This window comes from Cnephaeus nilssonii (genome assembly GCF_951640355.1).
Source record: "Cnephaeus nilssonii genome assembly, chromosome: X".
NCBI classification, from domain to species: Eukaryota; Metazoa; Chordata; class Mammalia; order Chiroptera; family Vespertilionidae; genus Cnephaeus; species Cnephaeus nilssonii.
Window position 1 is genome coordinate 3,267,686 of NC_137071.1, and position 26,092 is coordinate 3,293,777.

Below are 26,092 nucleotides of genomic sequence, written 5' to 3' on the forward strand. Positions count from 1 at the left end.
TCTTGCCTTCCGAGGTGTCCCCTAAGCAGGGCTTCTCCACTGTGGGACCAGAGCCCTTTGGGGCTGGGGTGGACCGTGTTTGTGGGGTAGAGAGGCTGTTATGTGCGTTGTAGGATTCTTAGCAGGAGCATCTGTGGCACTTCTAACCACCAGATGCCCGCAGCAACCTTCCCAAGTTGTGACAACCAAAAAATGCCCCCGGACATGTCCAAGGTCCCCTGCTGAATCACCTCCAGCTGCGTGAGAACCACTTCGCTGTTGAGATTTTTAAAAAATATGTTTCTATTGATTTCAGAGAGAGGAAGGGAGAAGGGAAGAGAGATAGAAACATCAATGATGAGAGAGGACCATTGATTGGCTGCCTCCTGCACACCCCACACTGGAGATCAAGCCGGCAACCTGGGCATGTGCCCTGACCGGGAATCGAACTGTGACCTCCTGGATCATGGGTCGACGCTCAACCACTGGGCCACACCGGCCGGGCTTGAGATTTTTTCGTGGGCATTTCCTGGGCAGAGCAGGCTGGGAGCCTTGCTTTGGTGCGGGCTGCTTTAAGGTGAGCCTGTCTCTGTTTGACTTGTAGGGAAAAAACTTTCATCAGAGCCCTGGCTGGTTTGGCTCAGTGGATAGAGCGTCGGCCTGCGGACTGGAGGGTCCCGGGTTCGGTTCCGGTCAGGGGCGTGTGCCTTGGTTTCGGGCATGTCCCCAGTGGGGAGTGTGCAGAGGGCAGCTGATCGGTGTTTCTCTCTCATCGATGTTTCTGACTCTGTCCCTCTCCCTTCCTCTCTGTAAAAAATCAATAAAATCCTATGTAATAAAAGCCTAATATACTAAGTGTCCGACCATTCAACCGTTCAACCAGTCGCTCTGATGCACACTGACCACAAGGGGGTAGATGCTCTGACCAGTAGGTTAGCTTGCTACTGGGATCCAGCCAATTGGGACTGGGCGAGACATCCTGGACATGACCTGGAGCCCTCCCACGGTTCCTCCCCGGCCTGATCGTGCACCGATGGGGTCCCTCAGCCTAGCCTTTGCCCTCTCGCAATCTGGGACACCTCGGGAGATGTTGGAGAGCTGGTTTTGACCCTATCCCCGCAGGCCAAGCTGAGGGACCCCACCAGTGCATGAATCCATGCACCAGGCCTCTAGTATATTTTTTAAAAAATTTTATCAGAGTCTGCCACAGTATTAAGGGATTTTGAAATTCAAAGAGAACAGACCTCAAATCAGGTTCTTAGAATGTATGGTCACAAGTTTCAATTTCCTTTTCATGATAAAAATGTGGGCAGATGTAATTTGCTCATAGTCACATTGTCCTGGAACTGTGCGGGTCTTGTAGTGCTAGAAAGCCCGCTTCAGGAAGACCAAGTTCTCTTTGGAGATGAGAGTACTAGTTCCCTAGCAACCAGCAAACTGACCGCTAGGAGTGTCACTCTCAAAGTGCCACCAAATTAAATGCAAAGCTGAAAAGCCCCCAAATAAGCCAAAGAATATTAAAATGGAGACTCTGTGGAGGATTCTGCAGTTTTCAAGATGTGAAACATGGTTTCCTTACACCGTATCAGGTTCACCAGCGGGTGTGTGTATTATCTCCTCAACATGCTTGGAAATGTCAAGTGGTCGGCTATTCAGGAACTGCTGGGAGCTGTGGTTAATCAACTCCAGACTCTGAGTTACAGGGACACACTAAAAGAAAAAGCTAGGCATTCACTGCAGAAAAGTATGTCTGCTGATTATTTTCTTCCTTTTTTAAAAATACTTTTATTGATTTCAGAGAGGAAGGGAGAGATAGAAACATCAATGATGAGAGAGAACCATTGATCAGCTACCTCCTGCACACCCCCCACCGGGGATCGAGCCCGCAACCTGGGCATATGCCCTTGACTGGAATCAAACCCAGGACCCTTCAATCCGCAGTCTGATGCTCTACCCACTGAGCAACACCAGCCAGGGCATGCTTATTTTCTGAGGTTTCACACTTATAGCAAAAATTACCCCTGCTATAGAGAAATTTCTAATATAATCACGTTTTTATTTAATTGAAAATCTGCACCATAACTTTAGTGACCTAGAAAATTATATGCCTCTTAAATGGTGCTTAGCACGTAGTAGACAATTAACACTTATCAAGTAAGTAAATCATTAGCAGCATATGTTTCCATAGTTTTAAGCATCAATATTTGGCTTGAACCTCAGACTTTTCTATACCCTTTGGGCACTGGGACAATTTAGATGCTCTAGACATGCTTTGTCCATTCCTAGATCTCCCATAATCCCCTGCTTCTACTATAATTCTCCATTCTCTCCCATAGTACTCTGCTGCCCCCATAATCCCATTTTCTCCCATAATCTCATTATTTTCCATAGTTGCCTGCTTCTCCCATAATCTCAATCACTCCCATAAATGTTCTCTCCCATGGTACTGTGTTGCTCCCATAATTTCATTCTCTCCCACAATCCCATTTCCTCCCATAGTTATCTGCTTCTCCCATAATTCCATTCTCTCCCGTTTTCCTCTGCTGCTCCCATAATCCTATTCTCTTCCATAGTACTCTGCTGCTCCCATAAGCCCATCCCCTCCCACAGTTCCCTGCTTCTCCCATAATCCCATTCTTTCTCATAGTTACCTGCATCTTTCATAATCCCATTTTATCCCATAGTTCCCTGCTTCTCCCATAATTCTCTTTATACTTTTACATAGTTCCATTTATTTATTTTCTCCTTTGTTTCCCTTGCCCTAGGAGATGTATTGGCAAGCAATGAGAGATGTCTGAGATTTTGCTGCTTATGGTTTCTTCTAGGATTTTTATGGTTTCACAACTTACATTTAAGTATTTTATCCATTTTGAGTTTATTCTTGTGTATGGTGTAAATTGGTGGCTGTTTTATTTTTTTGCATGTATCTGTCCAATTTTCCCAACACCATTTATTGAAGAGACTGTCTTGACGCCATTATATGCTCTTGCCTCCTTTGTCAAATAATAATTAAGTGTAATGGCTTGAGTCGATTTCTGGGTTCTCTGTTCTGTTCTATTGATCTATATACCAGGCTGTTTTGATTACAGTGGCCTTATAGTATAACTTGATATCTGATGTTGTGATCCCAACTTTGTTCTTTCTCAAGATTGCTGTGGCTATTCAGGGTCTTTTTTGGTTCCATATAAATTTTTGGAGTATTTTGTTTTAGATCTGGGAAATATGCCATTTAATAGGGATTGCATTGTATCTATAGATTGCTTTGGATAGTATGGACATTTTAATAATGTTAATTCTATCAATCCACTTGTTTATATCTTCCTCTATCTCTTTTTTCAATATCCTGTAGTTTTTCAAGTGCAAGTCTTTTACCTCCTTGGTTAAGTTTATCCCTATGTATCTTAATTTTTTTGTTGCATTGGTAAATGGGATTATTTTTTTAAGTTTCTCTTTCTGAGAATTCATTATTGGTATATAAAAATGCCATCAATTTCTGGGTGTTAATTTTTTATCCTGCTACATTGAAGAATTTATTTATGAAATCTAGTAGTTTTTTGGTGGGTTGTTAGGGTTTTCTATGTACAATATCATGTCATCTGTAAATAATGACAGTTTTACTTCCTCCTTTCCAATTTGGAAGCCTTTTATTTTTTCTTCTTGTCTGATTGCTCTGGCTAAGACTTCCAGGACTATGTTGAATAAGAGTGGTGAAAGTAGAAGAAAAAATGCTCAAAGTTACTAATCATCAGAGAGATGCAAATTAAAACGACAATGAGGTACCACCTGTCAACAAACAACAAGTGCCGGTGAGGATGTAGAGAAAAGAGAACCCTAGTACACTGCTGGTGGGAATGCATACTGGTGCAGCCATTATGGAAAACAGTATGGAATTTCCTAAAAAATTTAAAATGCAACTGCCATTTGACCCAGTGATCCCACTTCTAAGAATATATCCTAAGAAACCGGAAACACCAATCAGAAAGAATGTATGCACTCCTATGTTCATTGCAGTGCAATTTACAATAGCTAAGATCTGGAAACAGCCCAAGTGCCCATCAGCAGATGAGTGGATAAAAAGCTGTGGTACGTTTACACGATGGAATACTATGCAGCAGTAAAAAAGAAGGATCTCTTACCCTTTGAGACAACATGGACAGGCCTGGAAAGTATTATGCTAAGTGAAATAAGCCAGTCAGAGAAAGACGAGTATCACATGGTCTCACTCATATGTGAACTCTAATGCACAAAATAAACTGATGAACAAAATAAATCCAGAGACACAGAACCATGGAACACACTGTGGAATCTCAGAGGGAAGGTAGGGTTGGGAGGGTGGGTGGGAAGAGATCAACCGAAAACCGAAGAACTGGTATGCATATATGCATAACCCATGGACACAGACAATAGTGTGGTGAAGGCCTGGGGTGGGGGTTGGGGTGGGCTAGAGGAAGTCATTGGGGAAAAAAGAGGACATATATAATACTTTCAACAATAAAGATTTTTTTAAAAAAGAATAAAATCCGTTCTATATAAAATGGCATGGAAGGGACTACTTGATCTATCCTTTGCCTATTTCTTAACTTAATTTTATGTCGTTTCCCCACCATGTTCACTATGAATGAATGAATGTGATGGAAAATAAAGATGGCTGTCTTGATAACACTGACTTTTTTGTTTTTTTTACTACCTTCCCTTCCTTGTCTCACTTTCCCTCTTCCCTAATGATCTTCCCTTCACCTCATCAATAAACCACTTCTTGCATTCAAATCTTATCTTGTGGTCTGCTTCCAGGGAGAGGCCAAACTAACACACTCCTCTTCCCCAATTTTAGCCTGACTCCTGAGCTTGAAAGATAAATGAGAGAAGTAGAGGAAGCAATGGAAAGTTCCAAGTTTTGCCAAGTTTTGCCCTACCACTCAAGGCATGGGGAATTTGAAAATTCATCAATTCACGCTGGGCCTAGAGAGCTTGATAGCCTATATATTCAGGAAGGTGAGATGCTTTGGGGTATCCCTGGGCCTGTTGGACTTGAATCCTGTATCTTGAAGATGGATGGGAACCCAGAATTGATCTTAACCCATTAGGTACAATGGGCTTGCCATGCTGGGAGCTATGGAAAAACAAACAAACAAACAAACAAACAAACAAAAGACCCAACCCATCATGGTTGGGCCTTGTTATCCCTATTTAGGAAAAAAAAAGATTTAATTTGTTTGTCAATATTTAAACGGATTTAAACATCAGTAAAAGAAGTTTTAACTTCTCAATTTGTCTTGGAGAATATCATGAAGTTTCCTGGAACCATATACAAGCGTACAGAGAATTCTGGCACAGTATTTTTTATTTATTTATTTTTTTTGCAGAAAATAAGGAATCCCATGAAGAAATACTACACTACTTACACAACCCCTGGAATGTTTTTAAATTAACTTCAGCTGTGGAGACGGCAATTTTCTGATTAATTTGATCAATCTAGACAGCAAGCTGTATAATGCATTAAAGGAACTCTGGCAATTCAGCATTTAGCTCAGACTCCTACAGCTCAGGGCCCTCTCTCCACGGAGACATACTCCCCTACGTTAATACGTCCCTGCCTGAGGACCAGGTTCCCTGGGCCTTCTGTGTGCCAAACATTGTTTAAGAAGAGAGATGAGAAATGAGAGAGAGAGAAGCTGGCCAGCCCAGCCAGACCTCCCAAGGTGGTAGAGGGCAGTGCTTGTTGGTGGAATCATTTCAGTCCAAGATCAGAAATTCTTTTTCATAAATTCCTTTTTATTGATGACCCCAGGTATATCAGGTTCCATAGGGTTGGGTCAATCCAGCCAAATGCATAAAAGCTCTCTATACTCAGACATCTGTTAAATTCTGATGATTGATACTATGCCTTAACCATGTATCTTTGATAATGCCAGAATGCACTGGTCCAATTTTATACATTTAAAAAATACATGCTGCAGTAAATATGGAACTAAATGCAATTCATATTGATAGCTTTGTAAGGTGTTTTTTTGTTTGTTTTTGTATGAATGGATTCACATATAAAGAACATAATCATGTGTACCAGACTTTAGGAAAAGAAATGATTCTTGAAATACTACTGTGTTGATCATGATAGGCTAACTTCTGCATCAGACCATCTCAAAATCTCAGTGGTTGAACACTGCAGAAGTTTCTTTCTTTGTTTGCCTTGAAGTCCAAGGCATGTTAAAAGATGGCGGCATGCCTTCACATGGAGCCAGGCTCCATCCATCTTGAGAGTCACCATCTTCCTCCAGGTCCACAGAATCATCTTTCATCAATGGGTTGATGGAAAATAAGCAGATCCAGGGTCTCTTGGGAGGCGTTGTGAGCAGGCTTGGAGGTGACCTACCCACATTCCACTGGCCAAATCCAGTCCTGGGGCTCAAACTAGCTGGCAGGCTGGCTGGGAAGTCTAGCGTAGCTCTGCCCAGGAGACACAGAAGCAGCCTAATGAGCACTTAACCATCTCTTCCACCACCGTTAAATTGCAACATATGGAGTTAAAACTATTTGGCCATTTTTAACTTTAAAAAAATGGTAGTTTCGTGTAGTTGAACCTAATAGTTTATGGCCCTTATCCAGAATACTCACAACCAGATATTAAAGTAAAATAATTGAATTAGTGATGGGAAAGATCATGAGTGGGCATGATATTCGAGCAAAGGTAGAAGGAGAGGCTTCTGGGAAAGTAATTTGAATCATTTGCTAATGTTAACATGAAATGGCATGTGAGAACTATGTAGAAACTAAATGTTCAAGCTTTTTAGCAGACATTTATACTTACTTTTTAAAATGTTTATTTTTTCCATCACCATTTATCTCCTATATGCCCTCTTCCACCTCTACCCACCCCCCTAATCCCTACAATCACCACACTGTTGTCCATGTCCAAGACCTCTCTCTCTCTCTCTCTCTCTCTCTCTCTCTCTCTCTCTCTCTCAGTTTTTAAAAGATTTTATAAGTTAATGTGCCCTGCTATTATTGTCAATATCATGCTTGCCTATTTCTTCCCCTCAATAATATTGTTTCAATTTAAACAGAAACAATTAGTAATTAATTTTCTTTTTATTTGTAGTTTTAAATAGCTGCATATGTGCATTAAAAGAAAACTGGCAAGCATAAAATGCAGAGCTCGATTCTTGGGGTAATAAATCAATTTCCTCTGGCATCTTTTTAAACCAGCAAGTAATTAGTAGCATTTCTGTCCAGGAGTGATTTCCCCCCTTTAAACTAATTTTCCATTCTCATAACCAGATGTAGAATTTGATGATCAAACCAGTAAAATCCCATTTGTAGCTGTTCGTTTGAAGCCATCTCTCAAAGCTGAGTGAATTCATGGATGGCACACCCATTCATTAAAAGGCATGTGGCTCATTTATGGACTCGCATGGTTCTCTAGTGGTTTTTCTTTCCCTGTTGTTTGAAGCTGCTCGGTCGTCTTTAGAAAATATGCACAGAGCGTGCCGTTGCATCCATAGTGGAGCTGGAGGCTGATTTGTATACTTGCCCGGACATCAGAATCCATTTTCTAGTTCCTAATCATCAGTAGATTCTTAGCTATTTTCATTTTTTACACAAATGAGACTAAGGCTAGATTTAATGTCCAGTTTCTGATTTCTTCTAAGAGAGCTTGAATTCTAAGATGCACTTGTCACTGAGAAAGGGATTTCTTCCAGTGCCTAAGAAATCTTACTTCATTAACACGTTTTGGATGGCCCAAGGGTTACTCATTAACATTTTGGAGAGTTTAACAAGTGATACTTCGTACAATGTCAAAAACGATGACTTGGGAGAAATTACTACAACGCAGATTTCTGTGTCACCTTTTCACCTACAGGCAAGCATGTGAAAGCAATAAAACTCGAGAAAGACGATGTCTCTGGAGAGTTGTGGTAATGTGCAAGCAGTATATGAATTTCATCTTCTGCTAATTTTCTCCTGTTAGTTAACCCCAGGCAGAATTCTGCATAAATCAAAAGTGATGGATTTTACCCAACACATATGAAATGGGTTTGACCACCTGTGCAGGGGACCCTGGGCGCTTTCACCAAAGTTTCTACTTAGACTTTTGGAAAAATACCATATTTCAACAAATTGCAATTTGTTTTTGTGATATTTCACATCTAACAGTTTTAGTAATCATGTTAGAGCTTATCAAGTTCACCATGGTTCTAAGGCGGCTGGCCTGTGTTTTGTCAAATCTTTGATATTTCTTACTGCTTGAAATCCTTCCATAACTCTTCGGAGCTTTCAAGATGGACAGACTGTTTCCCGTGGACACAGGTCTTTTCTTTCTGGCCCCTGCTAATCTCCCTGCCCCTTCTCCATCCTATTCTCTCTGCTTCCTCTCCCACTTCCCTAGTGCAAACACACACTACTTTCTATTCTCAAGTCTATAGGCCACCAACTTGTGTTCTTAGTGGCTCCATCCTTGACACAGGCTATTTTCTCTGCCTGAAACACCTTCCCCAGTAAACAGATTCCTCCCTTGGAGCTGGGTAAGTTCTACCCGTCACCAGAATTCATATCAGGCCCTATTTCCTCTAGAAAACCCCTTGATGCAGGCATTCCTGGGGTCCGGGGACCCAAGGGTCTGCCAACCATGGTGGTTTCTTGGCTTCATGCAAGAAAGAATTCAAATACAAGCCAGAATAGAATTTAAAGTGAAAGAGAGTTTCTTAGTGAAGCAGTGAGAGTGGCTATTCCATCTACAGAGCATCCCCTCCCTAGTGGAATTTACTTCTTTCATTGACATTCATTTAATCGGGTGGTAGGGCATTCAATAAGAGGGGAGAGGAATGTTCAGGATCTTTCTGGGAAAGGGGTGGAGATTTCTGGTAAGAACCCCAGCAACCATGTTGTGTCCTTATATAGGCTTCAGGCGGCTGCAGGGTGTGTCAGTTAGCATGCAAATGTATTTCAATGGGATATAAGGAGGTTAGGGGTCACCATATGAGACCAAAAAAAATAAAAATAAAAAAAGACACCGAATAGCTGCAGCAATCTTGAGAAGGAAGAACAAAATAGGAGAGATCACAATACCAGATATCAAGCTATACCACAAAGCCACTGTAATCAAAACAGCCTGGTACTGGCACAAGAACTGGCATATAGACCAATGGAACAGAACAGAGAACCCAGAAATCGACCCAAGCCATTATGCTCAGTTAATATTTGGCAAAGGAAGCAAGAGCATACAATGGAATCAAGACAATCTCTTCAATAAATGGTGCTGGGAAAATTGGACAGGTACATGCAAAAAAAACTTGAATCTAGACCACCAACTTACACCATACACAAAATTCAAAATGGATAAAAGACTTAAATGTAAGTTGTGAAACCATAAAAATCTTAGAAGAAACCATAGGCAGCAAAATCTCAGACATCTCTCATTGCAATATGTTTACAGATACATCTCCTAGGGCAAGGGAAACTAAGGAGAAAATAAACAAATGGGACTACATCAAAGTAAAAAGCTTCTGTCCAACAAAAGAAACCATCAACAAAATGAAAAGGGAGCCCACTGTATGGGAGAACATATTTGGCAATGATACATCTGATAAAGTGTTAATATCCAGAATATATAAGGAACTCAAACAACTTAACAAAAGGAAGACAAACAATCCAATTTAAAAATGGGCAAAGGACCTAAATAGACACTTCTCCAAAGTGGACATACAGAAGGCCAAGAGACAGGAAAACATGCTCAAAGTCACTAATCATCAGAGAGATGCAAATTAAAACAACAGTGAGGTGCCATCTCACACCTGTCTGAATGGCTACCATCAACAAACGACAAGTGCTGGTGAGGATGTGGAGAAAAGGGAACCCTAGTACACTGCTGGTGGGAATGCAGACTGGTGTAGCCACTGTGGAAAATAATATGGAGTTTCCTCAAAATATTAAAAATGGGCCCACCCGGCATGGCTCAGTGGTTGAGCATCAACCTATGAACCAGGAGATGACGGTTCAATTCCCAGTTAGGGCACATGCCCGGATTGTGGGCTCAATCCCCAGTAGGGGGCACGCAGGAGGCAGCCAATCAATGATTCTCTCTCATCATTGATGTTTCTATATCTCTCTCCCTCTCCCTTCCTCTCTGAAATCAATAAAAAAATATACTTAAAAAAATTAAAAATGGAACCGCCATTTGACCCAGTGATCCCACTTCTGGGAATATATCCTAAGAATCTCAAAACACCAATCAGAAAGAATGTATGTACCCTATGTTCACACCAGCACAGTTTACAATAGCTAAGATCTGGAAACAGCCCAAGTGCCCGTCAGTAGATGAGTGGATAAAAATGCTGTGGTACATTTACACAATGGAATACTATGTAGCTATAAAAAAGAAAGATCTCTTGCCCTTTGAAGTGTACACTTTTAAATGGTAAGTTTTACCTTATGTGAATTATATATCAATTTTCAAAACGCTAAGAAATGATTCTTAAATGCATCACTGTGTTTGGACTAGTACTTATTTGCTCAACACACTTCATGTTCAGTAGTCTGTGGTTTCTTGTTTGGGCATTGTTAGATCCATGCAGACTGGGTCAAGTAGAATTATTAGTAACTAGAGGCCTAGTGCATGAAATTGTGCAGGGTAGGGTCCTTAGGCCTGGCCTCCCCGCCTCCCCACCTCCTCCTTTCCCTCAGCGCCCTGCCACCACCACTGGTCTCCCAGCATGTTCCGCGCCACCACGGTGGTCAGCGTACATCATAGCAAGCAATCAAAATCCCACTCTCCCGGTTGAACTCCTGAGTGGACAATTTGCATATTAGCTATATATATATATATATATATATATATATATATATATATATATCCAGATTAGATTATGTCAGATGGCTGTATTATTTCTCAGCCACAACACTTTCTGAGAGCATAGTAATGCTACTTACCAGGCTGTCCTTTAATATATCTGTTTACAGTAGACTATGACATTAAGAGAGCAAAGATTGGGCCATTTTCATCACTCTATGTGCCTAATATAGTGTTTGGAATATAACAAGTGCTCAGTAAATGTTTCGCTTTAATGCAGTGGTACTTAACATGGGATGGTTTTGTCCTCCAGGGCAGCGGTCGCCAACCAGTGGGGTGGTCCGTGAGGTCCGAAAGGTTGGCGACTGCTGCTCCATGGGACATTTGGCGATGTCTAGACGTTTTCAGCTGACACTACTGGAGGGGTCGGTGCTGCTGGTGTCTGTAGGTAGAGGCCAGGGATGCTGCTAAGCATCCTACAATGCACAGGACAGCCTCCAACAACAAAGATTTATTTGGCTCAAAATATTGGTCATGTAGAGGTTAGAAAACCCCATTCAGAGGTTGAGTGAATGACTTACAAATCCCCAAAATTAATTCCATTAGAGGATGAAAATAATGTCCCTTCAAGAAAAAAGTAGTCCGGCCGGCGTGGTTCAGTGATTGAGCATCAACCTATGAACCCAGAGGTCACTGTTCGACTCCTGATCAGGGCACATTGCTGGGTTTCGGGCTCGATCCCCAGTGTGGGGCATGCAGGAGGCAGTCATCAGTGATTCTCTCTCATCATTGATGTTTCTATCTCTCTCTTCTCCCTCTCTGAAATCAATAAAAATATGTGTGTGTGTTTTTAAAAGTAAAGAATAAATTCATCCTTGATTTGGTGTTCTCAGCTAATGAAATGTCAGACACCATCTCTTTGTAGCTCTTAATTGAACAACCAAGTTGGTGGGAGGCAGACCACGAGGGAAAACGGCAAGGTTAGTTAACTTCCCGACCTTGACTCAGATGTTATTAACTTGCATAAAATCCAGCCCTGCAGCAGAAAGCACGTGGTAAAATGTACATTCCTTGTCTGTTAAACAGCCCAGGAAACATTTTACAGTGAATTTAATATGCGTGTGGGAACAACCCCAGCCCTCCATAAAATGTACAACTCAAGTCTTCTTCCAGGATCTGCTAGCAACCCTGTCCCATCCTAGGCCAGTGAGTAGGTAAACTTGCAGCAAGCTTTATCCGTGGCCCAGAACACTTAGGGGCACTTGGTGACAGGGCTCACTTGGTCAGGAATCGGCAAACTATAGCCTGCAAGCCAACGCTGGGTGGGCATCTGTTTTTATGTGGCTTGTGGCTAAAGCTAAATCAAAAGAAGAGTACTGTTGCCCAGCTGGCATGGCTCAGTGGTTGAGCGTTGACCTATGAACCAGGAGATCATGGTGTAATTCCAGGTCAGGTCACATGCCCGGGTTGTGGGCTCGATCCCCAGTGGGAGGCATGCAGGAGGCAGCTGATCAATGATTCTTTCTCATCATTAATGTTTCTATCTCTCCCTCTCTCTTCTTCCCTGAAATATATACTAGTATGTATGTGTGTATGTTTGTGTGTGTGTGTGTATATGTGTGTGTGTGTATATATATGTGTGTGTGTATATATATGTGTGTGTGTATATATGTGTGTGTGTATATATATGTGTGTGTATATATATGTGTGTGTGTGTATATATATGTGTGTGTGTGTATATGTGTGTGTGTGTGTGTGTGTGTGTGTGTGTATATATATATATATATATATATATATATAAAGCGTAATATATATATATAAAAGCATAATATGCTAATTAGACCAGACGTCCTTCCGGATGACCTTCTGGATGAAGCCAGGGCTGCGAGGCATGCCCAGGTCCCAGGTGCCAAAGGATAGCCGGAGGGAAGCCCATGAACTTTTGGCCACTTTCATGTGCCCCAGTTTTCTAGATTATGTAACCCAATTCTTTTAACTCTGAGGAAGAAGGAAATGGATGACACTAATTATTGGAGAAGGCTGGCAAGGGATGGTAGCACGGACTGGCCACCCCAAATTCAGGTTTTTAAAAGTCGAATGGGCAGGTTTGTTGAAATTAACCCGGTAACTGACATCTCTGCTGCTCATTTAGTAGCAGGGAAGGATCCCTGTTGCTCTTTCTGTTTTCTCAATACTAACATGTGGCTCTTTGTCTGCAGTCCAAGGGGTCACGGGTTGTCGGCACTTGAGCCCGGGCTCTGTCGCTATGGAACCAAACTGGCCTGCTGCTACGGCTGGAGAAGGGGCAGCAAGGGAGTCTGTGAAGGTAACTTTGTAAAAACTCAGGCCACCATGTACTCAAGCAGGAGCTCAGGGTCTTTAGGTTTTTATTATTATTTATTTTTATTTTTTAATTGATTTCAGAGAGGAATGGAGAGGGAGATAGAAACATCAATGATGAGAGAGAATCATTGATCGGCTGCCGACTGCATGTCCCACACTGGGGATCGAGCCCGAAACACGGGCATGTGCCCTGAGCAGGAATCAAACCATGACCTCCTGGTTCTTAGGTCGACTCTCAACCACCAACACCCAAGCTCTTAGGTTCCTGTGAGACCTCTTCCCACCCAAAATGTGGCTGACACCATCACCCCTAGACATGGTTTGTTAGGAGGCCTGCCTTGTCACTTATTTCTATTGCTATCTTAGTGAGCATGACCGGGTGGCTTGTTATTGTTTTAATCAGGAGAAACTGAGTTGGACAAAAATAGGTCAATAAGTACCTCCTTCCAATTATAACTTTTCACAATTGATTTCTAATGATATACACTTTTTAATTATGAATCACACAACCGGTAGACTTCAGTCACAAATGTGAAAGTAAGCCATTTTCTTTATAATTTTGTTACTCACATTTTGAAAGTCCATTATGCCAATTTCTAGATGGTTTCAAGATATACATGTGTATATGCAAAGATGTTAAGTATTATTGGATTCTCTGTACAACTTTCATACTAACGAGCCATAATTGGCCTTGGACATTGTTTCTCAGGCCATGCGTTAGGAAAAGGCCTCTGATCATTTCAAGAGGGTTGGGAAGGACAGGAATTTATGTAGAGTTTGGTGGTGTTTGTTTTTATTATGACTTTCTTTTTTTTCACTAATTCTCACCAGAGGATACTTTTTTTCCATTGATTCTAGAAAGAGTGAAAGGGAGGGGGTGGGGAGAGAGACAGAGAGAGAGAAACATCAATGTGAGACACATTGATTGGTGGCCTCCTGCACATGCCCTGACACAGGCCGGGATCAGGCCTGCAACCCAGGTAGATGCCTTTGACCTGGAATTGAACCCGGACCCTTCAGTCCGAGGGCCAATGCTGTAACCACTGAGCAAAACCGGCCAGGGCTAGATGACTTTCTATCATAATGAACACTCTCAGTGTGAGGAATCAAATCTGCATTCATTCCTCCCAGCTGACTGAGCTGGGATGCACTCCTTCGTGGCAGGACTCTGGTCTCACTGTTCCTGTGTCCCTAGGTGGCATATGCCTGAACCTCAGTGTTTATCTGTTAAATGGACAAATACACTACTACATGCCCCATACACTTTAGGTGTTGGTGTGGATCCTATTAGATTATAAACTGTAAAGCACAATAATTTAGCTATTTTTAAGAATGACAACGCTGCCCTAACTGGTTTGGCTCAGTGGATAGAGTGTCAGCCTGTGGACTGAAAGGTCCCAGGTTCGATTCCGGTCAAGGGCATGTATCTTGGTTGTGGGCACATCCCTAGTAGGGGGTGTGCAGGAGGCAGCTGATTGATGTTTCGAACTCTCTATCCCTCTCCCTTCTTCTCTGTAAAAAATCAATAAAATATATATTTTTAAAAAACTTTCCAGTGTGTTAAAGAGGAAAATGGACCAGAGAAAAAGCAGATCATCCTCTAAATGTCCCCACGGATGTCTCTGCCATAGACAAGGCGGCTGAGTTTGACATGGGTGCATTTCACTGTGCTAACTACTCCTGTTCTTTTATCCTTAAAACACTTTTCTTTCCACAGCTACGTGTGAACCTGGCTGCAAGTTTGGTGAGTGTGTGGGACCAAACAAATGTAGATGCTTCCCAGGATACACCGGGAAAACCTGCAGTCAAGGTCAGTGGCACAGACCAGGTCCTAGTCCAAACCTACCCCAGATCTTTCACAAGCATTCTCATCATTGCAGTGAGATTTGTGACATGATATAGTGCTCAGGATTTAACTCCGATCTTCAAATGGGCTCACTGGATAGAGCGTTGGCCTGCGGACTGAAGGGTCCCAGGTTGAATTCCGGTCAAGGGCATGTACCTGGGCTGCAGGCTCGATCCCCAGTAGGAGGCATACAGGAGGCAGCTGATGGATGTTTCTCACTCTCTCCCTCTCCCTTCCTCTCTCTGTCTCTAAAATTAATAAAAACATATTTTTTTAAAAAGAAGTGAGTGTCCAGCCCTGGCCAGTATGGCTCAGTTGATTGAGCATCGTCCCATGCACCAAAAGGTTGCCAGTTCAATTCCTGGCCAGGGCACATGCCTGGGTTGCAGACTCCATCCCTGTTAAGAGGCGTGCAGGAGGCAGCCGGTTGATGTTTCGCTCTCACCTACACTGAGTGGCCAGATTATTATGATCTCTGAACGCATAATAATCTGGCCACTCAGTGTGTGTGTGTGTGTGTGTGTGTGTGTGTGTGTGTGTGTGTGTGTGTATTAGAGGCCCGGTGCATGAATTCGTGCATGAGTGGGGTCCGGCCAGCCTGGCCAGGGGGAGGGGACATGGGCGGTTGGCCGGCCGGCCTGCCTGCTGGTCGAACTCCTGGTCAAGGGGACAATTTGCATATTAGCCTTTTATTATATAGGATATACACTGAGTGGCCAGATTATTATGCGTTCAGAGATCATAATAATCTGACCACTCAGTGTAGATGTTTCTCTCCCTCTCCCTTACTCTCTTTCTAAAAATCAATTAAAAAATATTTTTTAAAGTGAGTGTCCACTCCCAGTCCCTACTCTTGCCATAGTTGAGTTTGTGCTAGGTCCCTCCAGCCTTTTCTATGATAGAACCAACATCAGTACCTCTCATGGGCATCTCCCATGTCAGCACATACAGAGCTGCCTCACACTTTTTAAGCCTGTATCCTAGTCCTTAGTGTGAACACTTTTATCATTTATGTAAAAAAATGCTTTATTTAAGCACTATCGTCTAAGTTGTCTCCAATTATTTGCCATTATAAACAATGCGAAAGCAGACATCGTTCTATGCATATCCTTGCACCTTGAGTGGGTACAAGGATATGCATATAAGAATAAGATAAATTCTAAAAATGGAATTGCTGGGTTGAATAATGTACATTTTTTATTTTGATGGATATATTTTAAAAGGCAGTTTGTGGCTTTTGTCATGGGCTGTTTATTTGAAGACATTGGAGAGTTTATTTATAATATTGAGAACAGCAGTTTTCAATCTGTATAATACTGTTCCCCAGGAAGATTTGCCAGATAAAATACAGATCCCCAGTTACATTTTAATTTCAGATAAACAACAAATAATTTTATGGCATACTTATGTTCTAAATATTGACTGGGATGTGTATATACTAAAAAAGTTTAATCATTTATCTAAAATTGAAACTTAACTGGGCATCCTGTATTTTTGTTGTTGTTTATCCTCATCCAAGGATATTTTTTCCATTGACTTTTAGAGAGAGTGGAGGGAGAGGGAGAGAAGGAGAGAGAGACAATGTGGGAGGCATTGATGTGAGAGAGACATATCGATTGGTTGCCTCCAGCACACGCCCCGACTGAGGTCAGGGACTGAACCTGCAACCCAGGTATATGTCCTTGACCAGGAATCAGACCCGTGAACCTTTGGTGTGCAGGTTGAAACTCTAACCATTGAACACAACAGCCAGGGCATCTTGTATTTTTATTTGCTAAATCTGGGAACCTTACCCCAGGGGGCATCTGAACACATTTGAAGGAGTTACTACCGTCATCGACTGGGTGGAAGCTAGGGATGCTGCTCAGATGCTACAGGGCACAGGGCAGCCCCCTATCATGAAGAATGATCTGACCCAAATGTCAGCAATGCTGAGGTTGAGAAACCCTGGCGTGAAGAAACGTGCCATCATTCTGACAGGGTCCCTGGTTCTAGAACGCAGTTGAGCGATGAGCAGCAAATCAAGTCCAGCTGCCCTCAAGAATAGAGGGCCAGTGTTCTGGAAGGAGCAGGAAGTTCCAGAGCAGGGCAGGCCCCCACTCCACTCCCTCCAGATACTCAGCTTTAATTGGTCTAGGGCCGTGGTCGGCAAACTGCAGCTCTCGAGCCACATGTGGCTCTTTGGCCCCTTGAATGTGGCTCTTCCACAAAATACCACGGCCTTGGCAAGTCTATTTGAAGAAGTGGCGTTAGAAGAAGTTTAAGTTTAAAAAAATTGGCTCTCAAAAGAAATTTCAATCGTTATACTGTTGATATCTGGCTCTGTTGACTAATGAGTTTGCCGACCACTGCCCTAAGGTGTTTCCTAAAACCGAGTCCAGCTGCTTGAGGGAGCTGCGTCAAGAATCACACTCGCACCATGGCTGGTGTGGCTCAGTGGATAAAGTGTTGGCCTGCGGACTGAAAGGTCCCGGGTTTGATACCAGTCAAGGGCACATGCCCGGGTTGCAGGCTCAATCCCCAGTAGGGGCGTGCAGGAGGCAGCTGATCAATGAATCTCTCTCATCATTGATGTTTCTATCTCTTTCTCTTTCTCCCTTCCTCTCCTAAATCAATTTTTTTTAAAAAGAATCACACTCTCGCCCTAGCTGGTTTGGCTCAGTGGATAGAGCATCAGCCTGTGGGGTTCTGGGTTTGATTGACCGAAGGGTTCTGGGTTTGATTCCGGTCAAGGACATGTACCTCGGTTGCAGGCTCCTCCCCAGCCCAGGTCCCGGTCAGGGCTCATACAGGAGGCAACCAATCGATGTGTTTCTCTCACATGGATGTTTCTCTCTGTCTTTCCCTCTCTCTTCTACTCTCTCTAAAAATCAATGGGAAAATATCCTCGGGCGCGGATTAACAAACAAACAAAAAATCACACTCTCCCAGGCTGGTGTGGCTCAGTGGTTGAGCATTGACCTATGAGCCAGGAGGTCATGGTTTGATTCCTGGTCAGGGCACATGCCCCAGTTTCAGGCTTGATCCCCAGTGGCAGCGGGGGGTGGGGTGGGGGTCGTGCAGGAGGCAGCCGATCCATGATGTCTCTCTCATTTTCTAAACACAATCTCCTCTACCCAGGATCACTTTCAAGTTTTGTTTTCTTTCTGTATCACTTTTATTGTAGTAAAGTTATTCATTCTTTTTAAAAATATATTTTTACTGATTTCAGAGAGGAAGGGAGAGGGAGAGAGAGATAGAAACACCAGTGATGAGAGAGAATCATTGATTGGCTGCCTCCTGCATGCCCCACACCGGGGATCGAGTTCACAATCTGGGAAGTACCCTTGACCGGGAATCGAACCTTGACTTCCTGGTTCATTGGTTGACACTCAACCACTGAGCCACACCAGCTGGGCAGGTTATTCATTCTTAATGTTCAGAATTCTTTTAGTAAACACTGAGAAGCACAGAAAAGAAAGTCACAGTCTCACCATCTGGAGATAACCATCATTAGCATTTGAGCGCAGCCTCCCAGGCCTTTTTTTTCTATGCATTTTTATTTTATATATATGTTTGTTAACCCTCACCTGAGGATATTTTTCCATTGATTTTTAGAGAGAGTGGAAGGGAGAGGGAGAGACAGAGAAAGATCGATGTGAGAGAGACACATCGATTGGTTGCCTCCCGCACGCCCCAACCATGGCTTGAGATCGCGCCTGCAACCCAGGTACATGCCCTTGACTGGAATTGAACCCAGGTCCCTTCAATCCACGGGCTGATGTTCTATCCACTGAGCCAAACTGTCTCGGGTTTATATTATATTTCTTACAAGTTTGGCATTGATCTTTATAGGTGGTTTTGCAATCTTCTGTTCTCATTTAACATTCCCTGAACATCTTTGCATTACCCAGTTCCACATCTGGATGTTTCCGGATTCAGGGAACCTTTCTCGTGTTCTCACCACCCCCTGCAGATGTGAATGAGTGTGGAGAGAAACCCAGGCCATGCCAACACAGATGTGTGAACACACATGGAAGCTACAAGTGCTTTTGCCTCAGTGGCCACATGCTCATGCCGGATGCCACATGTGCCAGTAAGTGTCAACAGCCAGGCTGCTGTCAGTCAGCCTTTGAGGCTTAACTTTTGCCATTTGATGCTTGGAGGAAAGTTGACTTGAGTGATTTAAAAGCAAACAAACAAACAAAAAAACACACAGAAAAATCTCTAACATCATCCCAGGCTAAAACATCTTTGAGTACTTTTTTTTTAAATTGTGGTAAAACATATATAACATAGAATGCTCCATTTAACCATTTTTAAGTGTACGGTTTAGTGGCATTTTATATATTCACAATATTGTATAACTATCACCACTAATTCCAGAACATCTTCACCCCAAAATGGAAACCATCCTTAATAGCAGTCACCCCCATCCCTCAGACAATGACACATCTGCTTTCTGTCTCTATGGATGTGGATATTAAATAAAAAGAGTCGCTGAGGAACAGAATAAATTCTGTATCTCTGTATATGCAGGGATGTATTGGGTTTCTTCACGAAAATAAACATGTTGGCTAGAATAAGCATATTGTTTCAGGAAGGTGATAAATTTAAATTCCATCTTGGGATATCAGTCCCACCAAGTACCTTTCTCACGCCCTTTGCCCCAGGCTCAAAGATTAGTGACTCTTGTTGCAAATACACTCTGGTTCACATTCCTGGAAAGAAAAGCCCTTCTGTGATCAAGAGAAACCCATGTCCTGTGGGAGGGTGAGAGTCTGTATCCATTCATTTACTGAGAAGGAAAGCTTTGCAGGTTTGATGTTGCAGCTAAAAGGTAAACCCATCCTCCTTGTCTGCCTCCCGGCTTCCCTCCCCTCTTCCCATTTCTCTTTCTATGCCCTGCAGCCCCCAACAAGCCTGGAGCCTGTGCCTTCTGCCAGCTTCCTGTGGTGGCAGAGTCTGGGGACTCCCCAGCCCGTCCTGGGCTTTCCTGCTGTTGTAAAATTTTGGCTAATGCGGGGCTCACTGCTCCCCTGGCTTACCCATGGACTGCCCCTCCTTGGCAAAGTGCCCCAACACCACCACTCACCTAGATTCTTCATTGGCCAGCAAGCTGAAGAGATAGAGCAGGCATTCAAGAGGCTTTTAAAAAATCCTTACTCGCCCTGACCGGTTTGGCTCAGTGGATAGAGCATCAGCCTGTAGATTGAAGGGTCCCGGGTTTGATTCCGGTCAAGGGCATGTACCTTGGTTGTGGGCACATCCCCAATAGGAAGTGTGCAGGAGGCAGCTGATCGATGTTTCTCTCATCAATGTTTCTAACTCTCTATCCCTCTCCCTTCCTCTCTAAAAAATCAATAAAATATATATTTTAAAAACCCTTACTATTATAAATTAAACAGAAACCCACCAGAGACAAATACATGGCTAAATGAATTCTTATATGGTGAGCACCCGTGTAACTACTACCAAATAGAACTTCGCCAGAACCGCCCCACCCCCACCCTCGGGGGAACCACTAGACAGGCTTATATAGTAGTCACTTAACATTTCTGAAAAGATATATGCTAATGGATGTTTCTAAAACATTCCATGAAGGCCCAGTCAGTGCCAAAAAAGATAACTTTCTCCAAATGGAAAGATAGAATTAGGTAATTGTGAAGATTAATTTTAAAAGACGACAACTAAAGAGAAGGAAGAGTAAACTAGAAATATAACTATCGGTAGGTGTTTGTTACATTATCTCGGCCTGTGTATCTGGCGCTGCCCCCTCTTTGTCTGTTTCTGTGTATGTAAAAGTTGCCTGGGCCTCTCTGTTTATAGCTCAGAGTGTCCCGGGGCCCCAGACCGCTCTCCTGGATGCTGATTTTATTGCACCTGGCTCCCTGCAGTCTCTTGTGCAGCTGGGTGATTGGCATGCCGTGGATGGGGTGGGTGAAGGGAGTATATTCGCCATGCTCTCCTGTTGTAGAAGCTTATGATCCACACGTACTGGACTCCTGCTGAGGAAATGCATTTTTGTGAGATAAGTTATGTTTAGCAATGAGCGACAGAAAAATCCAGCTAAATCATCTTATTTGCTAAAATAGCCGAAGGCAGGCAGTTTCCCAACCGCTCAACAAGGACTCAGTCCCTGCCATCCTCAGGGTATTGATTTCATTCTCATACTTGTTGCCTCAGAGTCACAATATGGCTGCCGCAGCTCCAGACATCACACGTGCATTTAAGGGAGGCAAGACAAAGGGGAAAGGAGTGATGCCAGTGAATGACACCTCTGTCATGACTGTCCCTTTTATTGTGCAGCAGCATCTTTTCCAAAAACCCCACTCCCTCCAGCAGGCTCATCTGTATATCTCTTTGGCCACAACTGGGTGACATGGTCCCTCCTCTTTGCTGCAAGGGAAACTGGGGAAAAGATAAGTATCTGGCTTTTCAGCCTCGATGATCCTATATAATAAAGATGTAATATGCAAATGGTCATTACGCCGTGAAGCATAACGACCGACCGCATAACGACCAGATCATGGATCAGCAGGAGGGTGGGGCAACAAGCTACAAGAGGGCAGCAGAGAGCTACAGGAGGGGGCAGGGCAGCAAGGGGGGTCGAGGGAGCTACAGGAGGGCAGGGCAGCAGGTGGAGAGCTACTGGAGGGCAGCAGCGAGCTACTGGCGAGCTACTGGCACACGGATTCGTGTGCAGGGCTACTAGTGTTAATATAAAGAGAAAAGGAGGTCCAGAATGGCTAGCAGCCAATCAGTATTGTCTGCCACATGTTTTAAAACTGGTACCTAAAAGACCAAGTCTCATATCTCAAGTGACTCTCTCATTGAGGCTAGACATGCATGGAGAGCTGTCTAGCATGGGTTCTTCTACCCTAATTACTCAGATTGATCACCAGCATCGGAGGTTGCATTTCAACCCTGTAGAGAGCAGCCGGGTGACATAAAGAAGTGATTAGAGCTCAGGCAGGAGGAGAGGCAGATGCAGCCTGGTAACTGAGGGGTGCATGTTCTACCCAAAGACAGTCATATTCAACACACTGGCCATTGAAACAGACCATGCGGCCACCAAGGCACTGCCGTGCCCAGATTCCATTTGGGTCTCAAACAATGAAGCTTATCCTATAACTAGAGGCCCAGTGCACAAAATTCGTGCAAGGGTAGGGTCCCTATTGGCTGCTGGCCGGGGCCTTCCTTCATTCCGCGCTGTCCCCTGGTGGTCAGCACACATCATAGCGAGCGATCGAACTCCCGGTTGATTGAACGCCCAAGGGGACACTTTGCATATTAGTCTTTTATATATAAAGATTCCATTCCATGTGTTACATGTAACATCCCAGAACTCGGAGGTGGTTTCTCAGTAAGCACTATTTGGCATCTCAGGAGGAGGCTCATCTTTGCCTACTTTTCCAGACTCTCGGACGTGTGCCATGACATACTGCCAGTACAGCTGTGAAGACACGGAGGAAGGGCCACAGTGTCTGTGTCCGTCCTCGGGACTCCACCTGGCCCCAAATGGAAGAGTTTGCATCGGTAAGGCAGCAGGCATCGCCTCCACGCCCTGTCCCCTGTCCTTGACTGATCCCTTTACTCAATTCCTCCTTTTTCTTTTTTTTTTCCTTAACTTTCAATATATACATATCTTTATTGATTTCAGAGAGAAGGGAGAGAGAGAAACATCAATGATGAGAGAAAATCATTGATCGGCTGCCTCCTGCACATTCCCTACTGGGGATCGAGCCCGCAACCCTGGCATGTGCCCTTGACCGGAATCAAACCGAGGACCCTTCAGTCCATAGGCCAATGCTCTATCCACTTAGCAACACCAGCTAGAGCTCAATTCCTCCTTTTTCACTGATACAATCTGCTTGGTGACTAAACATTGCAAGCTCCTAAAAGTACAGACTTATGTCCGGCTCTGAGACAACATTGTTACCCACATATGCTTTAGACTTTGGAATGCTAGAAAGAACACTTCTCTATTGTTTGGGAGTTGCCTAATGCCATAGTGTAAAAAAATTTTGAAATAATTTTCTTTTAGTATATTTACCCTGCACATGTGACTTTGGCCACCAAATTGCATATCCTCATAGTATTGTACTGAATTATATTGCACCAAATATACATAATATTTAGAGCAAGGAGCACAGAGCATTACTAAGCCATGTCAAACCAAGTCAGAACATTGAGTTATTAATCTTATTTATTTAAATAAGGAAATATCAGTATGATTTAATATTCTTAATTCCTTACTATAATAGAAATATTTTTCACTCAAGGTGCTGGATGTTTATCGTAAATGTACATAACTTGATACACTGCATTTAGAAAGCTCAGCCAAATAGGTCCTACATCAGTTAAACACTTTTTTTTAATCACGTAAATTAAAAATTTGGCTCTACTCTTTGAGAGTAATCAAACAGCTTTAATCAGAATGACAAGTTTAGTATTCTGTAGTAAAAGAAGGTTTCTATGACAAGGCTAATTCCTGATAAAACTGAATCCACACACCGCCCCCCCACGTCTTTGATTATTCAGGTGCTGTTTTTATTGGAAGGAGAAGAGGATGTACAGGAAAGTAATCACTGAAAAATAATTGTTGTCAGTCCATCACTTATTTATTGATTATTTTAAGAATGCAAAAGAAGCCCTGACAGGTTTGGCTCAGTCGATAGTGTCGGCCTGCGGACTGAAGGGTCCCAGGTTCGATTCTGGTCAAGGGCATGTACCTTGGTTGCGGGCACATTCCGAGTAGGGGGTGTGCAAGAGGCAGCTGATTGATGTTTCTCTCTCATGGGTATTTCTAACGCTATATCCCTCTCCCTTCCTCTCTGTAAAAAATCAATAAAATTTACTTTTTAAAAAAGAATGCAAAAGAAACAGTAAGCCAGCACCATTCTAAAATAACAACACAATATCTATTTGATTTGATATCTGAAAGTGAAATCAAAATCTGAGTCTTTTTAAAAATCTTTTTTTAAATTGATTTCCGAGAGAGGAAGGGAGAGGGAGAGGGATAGAAACATTAATGACGACAGAGAATCATGGATCGGCTGCCTCTTGCATGCCCCCTAGTGGGGACCATGCCCACAACCCAGGCATGTGCCCTGACCAGGAATCAAATCATGATCTCCCGGTACATAGGTCAACACTCAACTACTGAGCCACACCGGTCGGGCTTGACCCACAATTTGTGTAATAAGTCTATTCTTAGGAAACCACATTTCTGTGATTTGGGTCAATATTTCAGGACTTGGGAGAGCTTGCTAATGAAATAATTATTTTGTAAAATGCACAATTTAAATGTTTGTGTATTCAGTTTGCTTAAAGCAGGCGTCCTCAAACTACGGCCCGCGGGCCACATGCGGGTGTTTTTGCCGTTTTGTTTTTTTACTTCAAAATAAGATATGTGCAGTGTGCATAGGAATTTGTTCATAGCTTTTCTTAAACTATAGTCCAGCCCTCCAACGGTCTGAGGGACAGTGAACTGGCCCCCTGTTTAAAAAGTTTGAGGACCCCTGGCTTAAAGTGTAGCTATCTGATTGTTTTCAAAAATTGTGTATGCTATGCAGTTTACAGAGCGGGAAAAATATTAATCCACTCAGCAAACATGTAATGTGCGTGTGCGTGTGCGTGTGCGTGCACGTGCGTGTGTATTTCAGAGGGAGAGTGTTTTTCTTGCTGTCACTGACACCTTCTGGTTCTCCATCCTAGATATCGATGAATGTGCCTCTGGCGAAGCTGTCTGCCCCTACAATCGGAGATGTGTGAACACATTTGGAAGCTACTACTGCAAATGTCATGTTGGTTTCGAACTGAAATATATCAGTGGCCGGTATGACTGTGTAGGTAAGATCTGGTGGCACCTTTTTCTTTTTCCCTGTCCCCACCAAACATGTAGGCTTTCTCTACAACTATTTCAATTCAGTCTATTAGTTGAACAATCTAGGGTACCAACCAGCTGAACGACAGAAACAGTTACATTTTTTACAAGTCTGGCATTTAGGGAACTCTGACGCCATGAATTATAGGAAGTCAGGTCAGTAAAGATTTAAACTAAGGAACTTCAGTCTGGATAGCTCTATTATGGGGGCAAATATCTTGAGATAAGTTTTGTGGTCTTTTTTTAAAAATATAAAATATGTTATTACTAGAGGCCTGATGCATGAATTCATGCACAGGTGGGGTCCCTCAGCCTGGCTGGCAAATGGGGCCATTCGGGGCGGCCGGCGGGGGGGAGGGACTGCAGGAGGTTGGCCAGCCACAGGAGGTTGGCTGTGGGAGTGCACTGACCCCCAGGGGGCAACTCCTGCATTGAGCGTCTGCCCCCTGGTGGTCAGTGCATGTCATAGCTACCGTCCGGTCATTTAGGCTTTTATATATATAGAAGATTGATTTCAGAGAGAGAAAAGGAGAGGAAGAGGGAGCTAGAAACATCAATGATAAGAGAGAATCATTGATCAGCTGCCTCCTGCATGCCCCACACTGGGGATGGAGCCCACAACCCAGGCATGTGCCCTGACAGGGAATCGAACTGTGACTTCCTGGTTCATAGGTCGATGCTCAACCACTGAGCAATATCAGCCAGGCCTTTTTCAAAAAATTTGTTTGGTTTTGCTTTTAATTTTTCATTCTTTGTCCACGTACATACCTAAAAATGGGAACAATAAAGAAGTTTTTATATTTGATAAAAGGAAGAGTAACAAGGCCTGTTTAATCTTGATCTCAGTGATCTGTTCATGGCAGTTTCCAGCAGGGGTGGCTTTGGAGAAACAGCTGAAGGAGATGAAGGCACGTGCTCTTGCCTCTCCTCCTTCAGCCCTTTCGTGATTCGAGCTCCACATCCCTAAGATGTTCCCTTCCAGGGTCACCAAAACCACTCTGCTCAGATTCTGGTATCAGGCAGCGGTAGGCCTGATCTGTGTGAAATAAAATACTTATCCCTTGTGAAGGGATTCCAAGTCTCAATGAGCATGAGAAATGGGGTATCTGTGGAGCCCTTGGATGCATTCCCATGGCCCTGATATAACGTGGGGTCCTATAGTGAAGGAGAGTTTAGGCCCCTGTAGAATTCTAGTCACATGATATGTGTAGCAAATGTGCACATGACACGGAAAGCTAACAGTTGGGGGAAAAGTCAGAATTCATGTAACCTT

At 43.2% G+C, this 26,092-nt stretch overlaps 1 protein-coding gene across 1 annotated transcript in view; it reads left to right on the forward strand.

Moving 5' to 3' along the window:
- The window catches only part of EGFL6 (EGF like domain multiple 6), a gene marked incomplete at both ends in the record, with an annotated part of 34,031 nt that overhangs the window by 1,218 nt on the left and 6,721 nt on the right, over nt 1-26,092 (forward strand). Inside the window, 5 exons of the mRNA XM_079765650.1 lie at nt 12,982-13,088; nt 14,823-14,915; nt 18,907-19,026; nt 22,350-22,469; nt 24,651-24,785. Coding sequence (XP_079621776.1) covers nt 12,982-13,088; nt 14,823-14,915; nt 18,907-19,026; nt 22,350-22,469; nt 24,651-24,785 — 575 coding nt within the window. The remainder of the gene's footprint in view (nt 1-12,981; nt 13,089-14,822; nt 14,916-18,906; nt 19,027-22,349; nt 22,470-24,650; nt 24,786-26,092) is intronic.